The 13,687-nt window shown below is 38.1% G+C and overlaps 1 protein-coding gene across 1 annotated transcript in view; it reads right to left on the bottom strand.

The window, feature by feature from the left end:
- ANO2 (anoctamin 2) overlaps positions 1-13,687 on the bottom strand; it is a 175,253-nt gene that overhangs the window by 111,531 nt on the left and 50,035 nt on the right. Inside the window, exon 9 of the mRNA XM_071803662.1 lies at positions 1,655-1,789. Within this exon, the coding sequence (XP_071659763.1) occupies positions 1,655-1,789 (135 nt within the window). The remainder of the gene's footprint in view (positions 1-1,654; positions 1,790-13,687) is intronic.

The raw sequence follows: 13,687 nt of genomic DNA, 5'->3' as shown, positions 1-13,687 counted from the left end.
TGTGTGCACACTGATTTTTGGGAAATCAGATAACTTTACATCTCAGGATTCTCATGTTTGAATGGTCATAAATGTGGTATTCTTGGTCACCATAGCTCCTTGTTTTTCTAGTACAGAATTCTAACCTAGTTTTCAAAAATATAGTTTTTTAAAAATAGGGAAAAAGTCCCCTTTTCCCCAGTAGTAACTCTTATAAAGACTTCCACTTATAAAGGCTTCCACTTCTGCCTGATCAGATATTAAGTTGTATTTCTTTTGCTCAGTTTACAGCATAGGTTCATCTGTCCTCAGGAAAATGTGAAATAAGAGGCTTTCCTATAGATCTAAAAATCTTTAATTTAAAGTGGTTATTTTATTTCTTAGCTTTTTTTTTTGCTATGTACTTACTCAGTTTCTAAAAATCTTTAAAAAATTATCAGTCTCTTTAACAAGCCAAACCCTACTTGACACTGCTGAGTATACTTCCAGTTTTTGTTTGTTTGTCTGTTTTATAAGGTTTGTATGAGAAAGACCATACCTGCACATTCTTACTCGGATGAACTGAGTAGTGCAAAGCCAAACTGTCCTTGTCAGGACTGTGAGCTAAGGAAAGACTTGCAACATTGCTTCATTGAAAGCTGGCATACTGTGATCATCATTGTTCCTGTATTGACCATTATTAAATACCATTTTTTTCTATGACTTCAAATGAAAAAATCATGATTCAAACTATAGTATCACTACATTTCATATTATGTAATTTGAAAGGCACACAGCTGTTTCCAGCTATCATACTGTTAAAAGTAATGCTCTCTTCTATTTCAAAAGGCAGTAGAGGGTGCTACAGATACATCTTAGCCATAAATCTCCTTTAAGTGTTAGCCCAAGCTTTCCCACAGACAAGTACAGCCTATCAAGATTCATTCAGATCAAGCTAAGAAAACAAACTCTGACTCTCATGTGTTGTTATTCATCGTTTACTTATCAATAATAATGTCCTACTCCAGTGATCTGCTTGAGAAGTTGCTAGTTCATTTTAGAGAATGCAGGAACTGCCACATGACACTGAGGAAGTGTCTTTTTTATTATTATTATTTTTTTTTATTCCACTGAGAAACAGACATTAACATCAATTTGGCAGTTTTTGTTTAGTTTAACACCTTCAGGACACAGAGCACAAAACTCAACGTTTTTCTGTAACTATCAAGAAGGAGAATACTGTCGATATCAAATTGCTAATTCTGCTAACTATTGTTCATATTACTTGTGCAAATAGCTTGGTTTTATTAGGAAGAACAAAGTAATCTAAGAGTATTGGACAGTGTATTTACATTAACTTTAGTGAGTTCTGCGTGATGTCTTTCTGGGTAAGTATGGACATATGTGCATTCATAAAAAGCAAATGGATGTAATAAAAAAGAATTTCCAATAACACAGTAGACTCATTGAACATTTCTCTTTCAATTGCTGCAATACTGAACAGTTAAAGAAACGCATGTCGTTCAAATATCTTGTCTACTCAGTGGAAGTATATTTCTAATGTTCATAGGGTTGTTAATGATACATCACTGCTCTTCAGACATGTTAAAAGCAATTATTCTCACTAAGGATTACAAACAAAAAGCACAGTATTACAATTTTCAAGTAACAGATTTTTGATCACAGAGTAGCTTACCTAGGGATGTCACTCTCAATGGTTATACATCCATAAAGAAATACAATAATCCCAACTACTGAAGATGGAATGAGGAATTCTGTATATAAACCCAGCCATGCAAAATAAAGTCCTATCTTTTCTCCAAAATACTTTCTGAAAAATAAGAAAAAAAAAAAAGGTATGTGTCAAGGTTTTAATTTTCAAATGTGTTTTACAGATTCTTACAATCCCCAAATATTAAAATATTAATTGTCAAAGACATGGATGAAAACCCTGAATTTCTTGAAGTCAGAATCACCAATGGAAGGGGATGATTTGGGAAGTTAGGACTTCTCCTTTCTGAGAAGTTAGGACAGTCCTGTATCATTATAGTACGTAGAATCATAGCATGGTTTGGGTTGGACAGGACCTTAAAGATCATCTAGTTCTAACCTCCCTGCCATGGGCAAGGACACCTTCCACTAGACCAGATTGCTCAAAGCGCCATCCAACCTGACCTTGAACACTTCCAGGGCTGCGGCATCCACAGCTTCTCTGAGCAACATGTTCCAGAGTCTCACCATTCTCATAGAGAATTTCTTCCTTATATCTAATCTAAATCCACCCTCTTTCAGTTTAAAGCTATTACCCCTTATCTTATCACTACACACCCCTGTAAAAGTCCCTCTCCAGCTTTCTTGTAGGCTCTCTTTAGGTACAGGAAGGCTGCTATAAGGTCTCCCTGGAGCTTCCTCTTTTCCAGGCTGAACAACCACAACTCTCTCAACCTGTCTTCCATAGAAGAGGTGCTCCAACACTCTGATCAGATTCATGGCCCTCCTCGAGACTTACTCCAACATGTCCATAACCTTCTTATGCTGGGGGCCCCAGAGCTGAATGTAGTACTCCAGGTGGAGTCTCATGAGAATGGAGTTGAGGGGGAGAACCGCCTCTCTTGACCTCCTAGTCACACTTCTTTCTAGGCACCTCAGGATACAGTTAACTTCCCTGGACTTCAAGCTGCATTGTCAGGTCATGTCCAGCTCCTTACCAACCAACATCCCCAAGTCCTTCCCCTCAAGACTACTCTTAATTCATTCTCTGCCCAGCCTCTATTTGTGCTTGAGATAGTCCAAACCCATGTGTAGAACTTCATATCTGCTCAGGGAAGACTGCAGCTTTTGCATCTCCTAAATGAAGTCAGTGAAATATCCCTCACTTCCATCAAGAGTAGCAGAATTTCAATCAAATATTTAGCAGAAAACACTGGAAAGGATTTAGCTCTTCGAAAGTGTATTTAGATAAACCATTATTCTTTGCCTCTGTAGTCCTCCTGGATTCAACTGGTGAAAGTCATGGAAATTACACCTATGGGAACATACTGATGGTGTGCTCTGGTATCTTAAAAGACCAATGATCTTGAATTTCTGTTAAACCAAAAAGGTTTATTTGTACACTTAGCACTGGCTTTTCAGAAAGAACACTTTTTTTTTTTTTTTTTACAATTAACAGTCTCTAGACAGTTAGTTTGAAAAAAAAACACGCACACACACAAATAAAAAATAATAATAATTATAAATAACAAAAACAAAAACAAAACAAACAAACAAAAACCAAAACCACAAACAAACAAACAAAAGCAAACAAAAACAATACAAAACAACCAGTTTCTGTTCTGAGGAACAGTTCCTTGTAGATGTTGATAAATATGTGCTAGTAGTTCAGCCCAACATCTTCATGAATCACACTGTAAGATGAAACTCACTGGTCATTCCAACATACTGTTAGGAGTGATTACAAATATTACAAAACACTAAGAGCTGCAGGGAGCTCAAGAATTCACCATCATTAAAGTGAGACTAAATTTAGATAAAGTGCAACATGGTTAGAAACATTTCAAAAGCCAGAGAATATGATGGAAGAATGTTGGACAGAAAGCAGCTATACAGAAACCACTCAGGGCATGAAATTGCATTTGAATTAGAGAGACATACATTGATGTTGTGGTGGTAGAAAGAACAAAAACAATCTCAAGATAACATGTCCAATAAAAGAAAGACAAGACCTGCTTCTGTAAACACTGAGCAGAATCCCAGTTTGAGATTGATTCTGAACTCATTCACACTAAGAAATTTTTACCTAAGCGTAGCACCCTAGATTTACATTATTCCTAAAGAAAATGGCTAAATGGGATTTTTTGAGGCTCAGGATTTCTTCTAACAGACATAGTTCTATTCTGACAGACATAATGACAAACCTCCATATCTGTAGAATTGAGCTCAAGCCTGTTCAGCAGCATAAGCAAAACTGATTTTTTTCTACTCCCGAAAGCAGGTCTCAGGGCCAGGCTGCTCCTGCCACAGGAGAGATGGGGGCAACAATGCAGGCAAGGCAGACAGCCATGAGACAAGCTAAGCCTCCGCAGTCAAGTTTTTGGCTCAGATTAAAGGAGTAAGTGTAGAAACAGTGGGGTTTCTTCTTATTACTACAGTTCCTGCTGTTGTTCTTACACCATGACAGCTACAGCTAACTTCACATTCCTAGGCTTTCACATAGGAAGGCAGTCAATGCAGTCATGTCCATTTCGGTGTTGCCTTACATGAGTATCTATATTTGATTATGTTTAACCAACCTCATCCTTTAGGAAGGGCATATGCAATAACGAAAAGGAAAACAGATCAAAAGCGCATTAAGGTGATACACAGACAATATTGTCTTCAGCATAAGGGGATGTCATAACCTGGAGAATCAGCACAAAAGGGTGGAAAATTTCGTAATTCTTCTGAGAAAGCAGTACAGCCCCTACAACTGACATTTGCATGGCTGTCATATGTAACATACTGTGTGAAGTATCAAACAACATAGGTGGAATCATGACAGAGTGATTCAAATGACAATAACTGAATTAGCTGTATAATTCTCTTTCATTTCAGGAAGAAAACTTGTGGAAGTCAGGAGGGGAATACTATTTGCAGTAACCAGTCTTTAAACAACATATATGAGCTAGGTAACTCTACATTCACACCACAGGATAGTTTCTAAGCACCTTAGGACAAAAAATTATCATGTTTGCAGAGAATACAAGGTGGTTCAAAAAGATGGGTCTAATTTCAAAGAGATAGTGATTTCAGATTGGGTCCTTCTTTTTGAAACAACCTGTATAAGGAACTATGGTATAGAAAAATATATAAAATTATAATCTTAAATATTCATGTTGTAAATACAATCCAAATACTGTAGGATTAGCATGCAACCTGGCACATGCCAGGTAATTTTGGAGGTAATTTTTAGTATGCAGTTTTCTTCACATTTTTTGGTTTTTGGTATTTTTTTTTAATATGAATTGAGGGAGGAAATACTTGATTAGAATATGGAAATAATCAGATGGCATATAGGTTTTCTTCAAGCATGATGTGTGGGTCAACATGGCATTGGAGCAGCACAGGACACAGGGAGACTCAATTTGTTCTCAAGTTTCCTCCTGACTGGAAGGTGGCACACCTTGCATTTGACAGTAAGGCAAACTTCACATCCTAAAAACATGGAACAAGAAGAAGGAGAATGGGATTATCCTGATACTTGTCTTCTCGCTCCTTCCTTATTTATAGAGTTGTGCAACATGCATAGCCCAGTGCTGCAAAGAGGTCAAAGCAGACATGAAAATGGTCCATAAACTGGGTTGTTCTAAACTGTTTATCGTTTTGACAAAGGGCCACAAATTAACACAGTGTTCAAATCCGAGAAGCATTCAAGACCAGTTGACCAGGGTCAATGAAGTTGAAGCTTCCTCTAGAAGCCTCTTGCCTTCTAGTGACAACTGTCATCTGTAGCCTATAAAGCAAAGGGTTGCTATTTGTATCCCTGCCAAGACAAAGTGAAAAGAGTTCAAAAACGTCCTGTCAGTATTCAAAAAAACAGTTCCCAGGAAGAAAACTGCACAATGTTCTGTAACTTAACTGTTTTGAAAAGAAAAACAATTAGGACTGCTGTGGCCAAGCTCAGTCCACCAACGTGCCAGAAAGTTAAATAATCAAAGGAGAAGCAATGACAGTGCTTGAAAGCATGACGACAAATTTAAATGTGAGTTTATAAACCTAGCAGAACACATGATGTGGACATGCTTGTTACTTTTTTGACATGTCCCAAGACCTGTTCTCCCTTTGCTCAGGAATCAAGCCTCTACAAACACCTGTGACAGCATCTATTGCAGCCACAGCTGTATTCAATGATTTTTGGCTCAGACCTTAGGAATATCATGAGGTGTGTTTCTTTCTAGCACTCCTCTACAAATTTCTTAAGAAAGGCGTACTGAACATAGCTTTACAATGTTTGAAAGCATTCCACCCCTATTCAAGTCAACAGTTTCATGCTAGCAAATTACAATGCTATTTGACCTTGAAAGCAGGATAAATTTTCTCAAATGTGGACATACTAGTCCATCTATATTTTCACACTAAAAGGAAAAAAAAAAAAAAAATTATTGTAATGAATGAAGAGGTGAAAAACATGTTCTTCTAGGGTGGAGTAAGATATATATCAAGAAAAGGAATTTTGACAATTTTTTGCATATTTACACCAAGATGTTGACATATTCTCTCATTTATATTGTGATAAAACCAGTCTTCATCATACTCAATGAATTGCTCATTATTTATGCTGGTCTGGAAACAATGAATTGAGGTTAAAGTTTTCCCCTCTGTTGGTAGCTAACTCACATCCAGTTCACATATATCCAGACAAAGCTGTGTGCTTGTGGATGACCCACTACAAAGTGTCAAGAAAAAAGTATGCCCGCTGCATTGCATGAGCTTTATTTCCACATTAGTTGTATTCTAATGTAGAGAAATGGCCCTTTATATACACATATGCAACGAGGGCAGCAGTTCTCATCCAAAGCAAGGGGCAAATGGCTTTGATAATAATTATGCATCACTCCTTTCAAAAGCAGCAGCCAAGCATTTTGTTCTGTGTGCTGTTAAAGTCTAAGGTGGAATTTTGTACCTTTCTTTTTGGAAGACTTTTTGAATGCTGGTTAAATGGCCACCTACCAAGCACTAAGTTCTCTTCAGTAAGGATCATGTCTCTAAGGAAAGATTTGGCCAAACCATTCATAACTTCTTCAGAAGCTGAACAAAATCACTTTTTTTATATATAATTTCTCAAGAACAAGTAAATGATAAGGAACAGCATTAAAAAAAAAAAACACAAAACATCAAAAATCACCTGTAAAAGTACATTCCCTCTCATGGCAGATTTAAAGTAAGTATTGGAAAGACCGCAGTAAAAATGTTTACTCAATTCCCTCTGCTTCACCCATATAACACTTGAATCAGACATCTGCAATGCACTTCTGTTTGTCTGACTGCCAAACCAACATCAAAAAGAATAACTAATAATTAAACTCTCTGCTTGCATGTTGGTCACAGTGCTTCCATGCCAAGTTGTGAAATTTATAAATAGACTAAGATTTGGGAAGGGGGGAGAAAGGGCAAAGAAAAAAACCAACCAAACAAACAACAAACCAAAACCAAACCAAACCAAACAAAAAAAACCACCACAAAACAACAACAACAACAAAACAACAAAAAACCCACAAACGCTTAGTTTTTGACTGCAAAAATAAGTGTGGGATACCTGGAATGTGAATAAAGCATGTGGTTTGTGACACACACTGGAAAGAACTCTGGAATTGTTCAGGAACAAAGTTTTAAAAGCAAGGAAAAGACACTGTGGACACTGAATCACCTAACTGGAAAATCTGTTCCAAACTCTTCAGTTTTTTCATTTCCACACACCATTCTAGGTCAGCTGTTATTTCGCATTTGCCACAGTTCATTCCACCACGCCTATGGTGGTGGAATAGTTTCTATGCAATAGTTTCTATGTAAAACTAAACTGATTTACAGGTACTTATTGGGCAGACTTTCCTCTGCGCAAATGGTCAAATAAGTCATATGTATTACTTATGCCTTCAAAATAAACTTATTCATACAGATTGGTATTTCTACTGTCAGGAGAAAGGACAAACAGTCCTCTAAAAGTATAGATTCATGTCAGACCACCTTTTCTACCAGAGCTACTTTTAAGACTGCTTAAATATAGAGAAAACCCCAGTTACTACAACAGAATCAGGAGCAGGACATAACATCTCTTTATACCCCACCATTTTACTCCAGGTACAGCTGCCTGTGTCCAAACTTCTCTGCATTTGTCATTTTTTCTCCACTTGAAAATTTTCCCAGGACAGGATTCAAGCATTTATTACAACCATCTGGGACACCTTGGTGGAATTACAGCTCAGCAGCAGCAGTGAGGCTGTAGTGCATCTAGAGATCCTAGAGATTTCCACCATGTTTGTGCCTGACATCATATACACACATGTTCTGTCCAGACAGTCCCAAGAAGAAACATATCAGTACTAAATCTAGATATACAGAGAGTGCACCAAATGGAGCAATATGGAAGCCAAGAAAGGCTTCTGGCAGAAGACTAGCCCCTTGGAACAACTTGCCAAGAGACTTAAAAACTTTTTATAGTAAAATATTAAGAGGAGAAGAAAAACAACTACAGAACCTCAGCTAAAATACAATGCAGCTAAGTCTGAAGCAAGAAAGAAAACATCCATTAAAAAGGTTGACTGGTTCTGCCTACAGAAAACAAAGGAAGGAACTTCTGTCCAAGGTGAGAGTGCATGGTTTTCCCTAAACTGGAGAAAAAGATCAAGACTTTCCATTAGAGAGTGCTTATGAGGGTGTTAGTGAAAATATTTGATAAGCCAATGCAAGAATCCTAAATCAAACCCTAAATGCTAAAAGCTAGCTCTGTCCTTCATGTTTGTGGCCACATCTGCAAATGTCCCTCATTCACTTTAGAACACTTGGGACCAGATTGGTAAGACCTGGAAATAAGTTCAGAGTTACGACATGTCTTTTGAATTCTGTACAAGCTCTGGTAGCTTTCTCTAGCAAGTGATGGACTGAGTCATCTGCAGTGTTTCTGTCTGAGAGCATTCACCGAAGACCAACAGAGAAACTATGAATCTGGCCCTTTTTGCCTCAAAGCAGAACAAAACAAGATGCCACAAGACCCATTTAATCAAGCCCTTATAGTTAAAGTTCTTTGTTTGAAAACATTAGTTAACAAGTGTTCACTGTCTCCTCCAATGGTACCTGAAGTCTGGAGCCAAACCTCCTTAAATTACATATTATACCAGCCACAGATATATTTTTTTCTCACAAGGCACTTTGAAATATTATTTGTCACCTATTACAGGACAAGGAAAAAAAAAAAAAAAGGACCACTGTCGAAGTATTGTGACCCCTCAGAGAACAGTAATTTTGAAATACACTTAGATGTAGAAGTATTTTTCCCTTAGTCTCTTGGTTCCTAAAAAATAAGTACTATCCAACACAGTAACAGGGTACTGCTTAGGGAGAACGTGATCTATGCAGAAGAAAGTAATATCACGTTCTCAAACTTTAATTTCTTCAAAAACCTGGGAAAAGTATCTAGAATAAAAACCACAGAATTTGTGTATTAACTGCAATTTAAAATAGCAGAAGATCAAACTTTACCTGGTAAAGAAATAAAACCAGGACAAGCCACTCACTGGGCTTCATAGATTCACAAATCCTAATGCTTCCATTCCAAGAAATTGTCAGAATACAACTGAAAGGGCATAATTTGTGGTGATGGATTAGAAGCTGAAAAAAGCCTTTTTTTTTCTGACTGTAGTACAAAGAATAATAGAAGCATAATAAGTGGATGTAATGTGGCTGTGACAGAAATTAAGGTTGACTACCTGCTAACTGTATAAACAAGCAACAAGATGCTGGTTAGTCAGAAGCGCTATATCTGCATTCTCCCCTCTGTTATGAGACAATACAAAGCTTCAGTGCTTCTACAGAGTATTTTGGGATTTTTGCATGGTCTTTGTAAATTTCCAGATCCCCGTGGTTAAAGAGACCTTTTATCAGAGAGCCAGACACAAAGAGAACATAGTTTTCTGGAACGTAAAAACAGTAATGTACTTCTACATAGCACTTTAGGTGCAATAGTCACAGTCCTTAACCTCATGCAGTGTTTAAAAATATGAAGTGTCTGATTACATTATTCTGTTGATGCCTGGATTTTCCTGTCATGGTATTTGCCTACAAAAGTTCTACGTATCTCTGAAACTGCAGCAGCAACAGAACATCTTACTGAAAAGAGACATTTTCAGCAAGACTAATAATGCAGTGTTTGTCCTGTCACTTCCAAGAACTCATCCATAAGACAACCTATGTACACTCAGTATCTCTCTTTAACTTTCTTAACTGGATTCTTTAGCACACTTTAGCACTTAAATATGTCAGCAACCCTCCAAACTTAGCAAATTAAAAATACACAGCAAGTAGGCTGACTACCTGAGGCTGAGTCAATACCAGCGTAAGTCAATAGAGGTTCCTATAAGGAAAGGACTACACTTCATAAAAACCTCGACACATCAAGTGACGCTCTATATAAGAAACAAATTATCCGTTCAGTTATACATGTAAGATTTACTCTCACAATACACTCTAAAAGCTCCTAAAAATGAAGAGTAACGCATTTAATATGATACAGTGATTCAGCCTTTCTTTTAGACTGGCATGGAAGTTACCTTGTCTTTTTCATCCTATTTTCTAACACTTATTATGGCTTGTTTTTCTGGCTTTTCTTTACTTACAAATAAAGTATTTGCCCAAGTTCTTACCTTGAATAAATGTGGGGTCACTGATACTTTCTCACGTTCCTAATCTTCAGTTTTCACAAGATCATTTGCATGATTTTCATCATCTAGGTTAACAGAGTTTGAAACTCAAATACTAACTTTTTTTCATAAATATCTTTGATTTATAATAACTAATATTTCATGGAAGCTTTCTGGCTTTTCAATTTAACATAGCTAAGCTTTGCTACACAGTCTGAATTCATTTCATTATTTGTTTTAGTAAGTACTTTTAAGTACTTGCACTGTATTAGTATTGTCAGATAGACACCATCTAGTGGCTAATAAACAGATGTATAACTTCCAATAAAAGACAAGTATAATAAATTCTTTTTTTTTAGTCACAGTATTACTGTACACCTTGAGATAGCAAGGCTTGCCTCTTGGCACTTTGAGACAATAAGAGAGTTACAGAACTTTCTTGTTTAACTAAAATTTAAACTGCTAGTCCTCAAGACTTCTGAGACTGTGATAAATGGAAAGGCAAACAAAACACATTCAGATGCATCCTGTAAGTTAAATGCATGCAAGAGTTTCTGGATAATTGTCTTTCAGGCGTTCAGTAATCCAATGTCCCAGAGATCAGGGGGAAAGGTTGAAGAAAGGAAGATATAGTCTTGGTGAAAGAGGATCAGGTTAGGGAATACTGAAGCAAACTGGACATACATAAGTCTATAGACCCTAAAGGGATGCATCCACGACTGCTAAGGGAGCTGGTAGACACCATTGCAAAACCACTCTCGATAATCTTACATTGATGATGGCAACTGGAAGAAGTCCCCAAAGACTGGAGGAAAACAAATGTTACCCCCATCTTCAAGAAGGACAAGAAAGAGGACCCAGGGAACTACAGACTGTTCTGCCTCACCTCAGTCCAAGGGAAAGTGATGGAGCAGATAAGCCTAGAAATCATTTTCAGGCACATTAAAAATGAGAATATCATCAGGAGTAGTCAGCACAGCTTCACCAAGGGGAAGTCATGCTTGACCAACTTCATAAACTTCTATGATGAAGTGACTGACCTGTTAGATGAGGGGAGAAAAGTAAATGTTGTCTACTTGGACTCAGCAAGGTCTTTGACACTGTTTCCCATAGGATCCTCAGAGAGCAGCTGTTGATGCATGGGCTCGATGAGCAGACAGTGAAGTGTATAGAAAGCTGGCTGAATGGCTGGGCCTGGAGAGTGGTGTCAGTGGAACAAAGTCTAGTTGGAAGCCAGTGACTAATGGTGTACCCCAGGGGTCAATATTGGGTCCAGTCCTGTCAAGGATGATCCCTCCCCTCTGCTCAGCAATGGTGAGGCCACAGTGGGAGTACTGCACCCAATACTGAGCTTCTCATTACAAGAGATACATGGACATACTGGAGAAAGTCCAGTAAAAGGCCAAAAGAGTGATTAAGGGGCTGGACCACCTCACATATGAGGAAAAGCTCAGACAGCTGAGACTCTCTTGCCTGGAGAAGGTTCAAGGGTGATCTTATTAATGTATACAAATACCTGAAGAGAAGGTGCAAAGAGGATGGAGTCAGGCTCTTTACAGCGGTTCCAAGTGACAGAACAGCAGGTAATGGGCACAAACTGAAGCACAGGAGATTCATCTGAACATCAGGAAACAGTTTGGTACTATGAGGGTCACAACACTGAAATAGGTTGCCCAAGGAACCTGTGGTGTCACCCTTCTTAGAAATACTAAAAAATTATCTAGTCATAGTCCTGGGAAACTGGTTCTGGATGGCCTTGTTTGAGCAGTGGTTTGGACCAGGTGATGTCGATAGGTTCCCACCAGCCTCAACCATTCTGTGATTCTGTAATCTTTGAGCACTTCAAATGCAACTATTCCACCAAGACAGTAATGCACAACAGCAGTAATCGCCTGCTCAAATATTGCATTAAGATGTTTGTCTTTCTGTTCTTTTTACTGACTGTGGAAGTTCAGAGATTTCTCATGCTGACAGTCTTCATGTGGGTATTTTCTGGGCATAATTGTTACATGGCGCCCAGTTCTTAATCTCTTCTCTTGCTATCTTTGTTTGGTCCACTGTTGGAAACAGGTCACTGGATTGGACAAAACTATGGTCTGTTCTAATGTAACTTTTGTACAGAGACAGTTGGGACCCTCATACCAAGCATCTTAATATTAGGGTATACCTTTAAACCAAATGACAAGGATTGGTCTTAACTCCTTGTCAGTGCTAAAGGAGTCAGAAAAGGACCTCCTTTCACCCCAGCATGCCATAGACAGAACTTTCTACTGATATTAAGATGTCAAGAACAGTTTTACAAGACAGATAAACAGAACTGTAACCACTCAAATGCAGCAACAGTTTTCTCCTTCCTGCAGTTCCAAGCCATATACACCTTTAGATGCCTCCTAGATGCCTACAAGTATTTTCATGTCTGTATTTAAAAATGTGCAGGACTTTCTCTTTTGTTTCAGTGTGGCCTCCCACCTCTGGTTTTTGCTTCTCCAGTGTAAAACAACAAACTTCAATTTCGTATCAAAATACACTGATACGACCTCTAAAGATACCTGTTGGATTGGGACGTATCACTCAAATCCATTAAAAAATTGAAGTTTCTGGCTGTGAAGTTTAAGGCGTCATACAGGCACTGTGGAATTTAGTCTGAGTCAGTTCTGCACACAGATAAAACAGAATTCTAGCTGCCTACAAAACTACACAATCCAAGGGAGAGGCACCAGGAAGCTGTGTGGAAACAATCTCAATCTTCAGAACCTTGGCTTTGCACAAGTCCTCACGTAGAAGTGTATAACTTTTGCTGAATCTAGTTTTTGAAAATTCCACTGAAGGAGTGAGATATCTGGATGGTAATGAGTATCTTAGTGCTCACACAGTGGCCTGAAGCCTGGAAATTATGTTTATCAGAAAGCAGGGATCTGTTTTTCCTCAGCACTGCAATATGAGCTTACTGGTTTAAAATTCCATCTCTCCTACAAGCACCAATAAATAAGACCAAGCTCTTGCCAAAACAGACAAAGAGAGAACCACTTCCTGCAGGGTTGGCGAAGTCTATGAAATCCAGAGCTGTAAGTAAATCATCTCACCCCAGCTACAGGCCTGCACCCAGTAGAATAATTCAATATAAATTCTTCAGTGATTTATGCATCATGAGGAAAACCCCTCTGCTTTGCAATAAACACAGGCTGGAACACTCGTGTAAGCCCTGCGATGAGAAGTTCCAGGGCCTGAATGGGAACTCCATGGAACTGTAGATGAAAAGTCTGTCCTAGCATCAAGCATCTAATATGTAGACCATATGTAGACCCATGTAGACATGACATGATAAAAAAGTCCATTCATAA

Source organism: Patagioenas fasciata, chromosome 1 (assembly GCF_037038585.1).
Source record: "Patagioenas fasciata isolate bPatFas1 chromosome 1, bPatFas1.hap1, whole genome shotgun sequence".
NCBI lineage: Eukaryota > Metazoa > Chordata > Aves > Columbiformes > Columbidae > Patagioenas > Patagioenas fasciata.
This window is presented reverse-complemented; position numbering and strand designations above follow the sequence as displayed.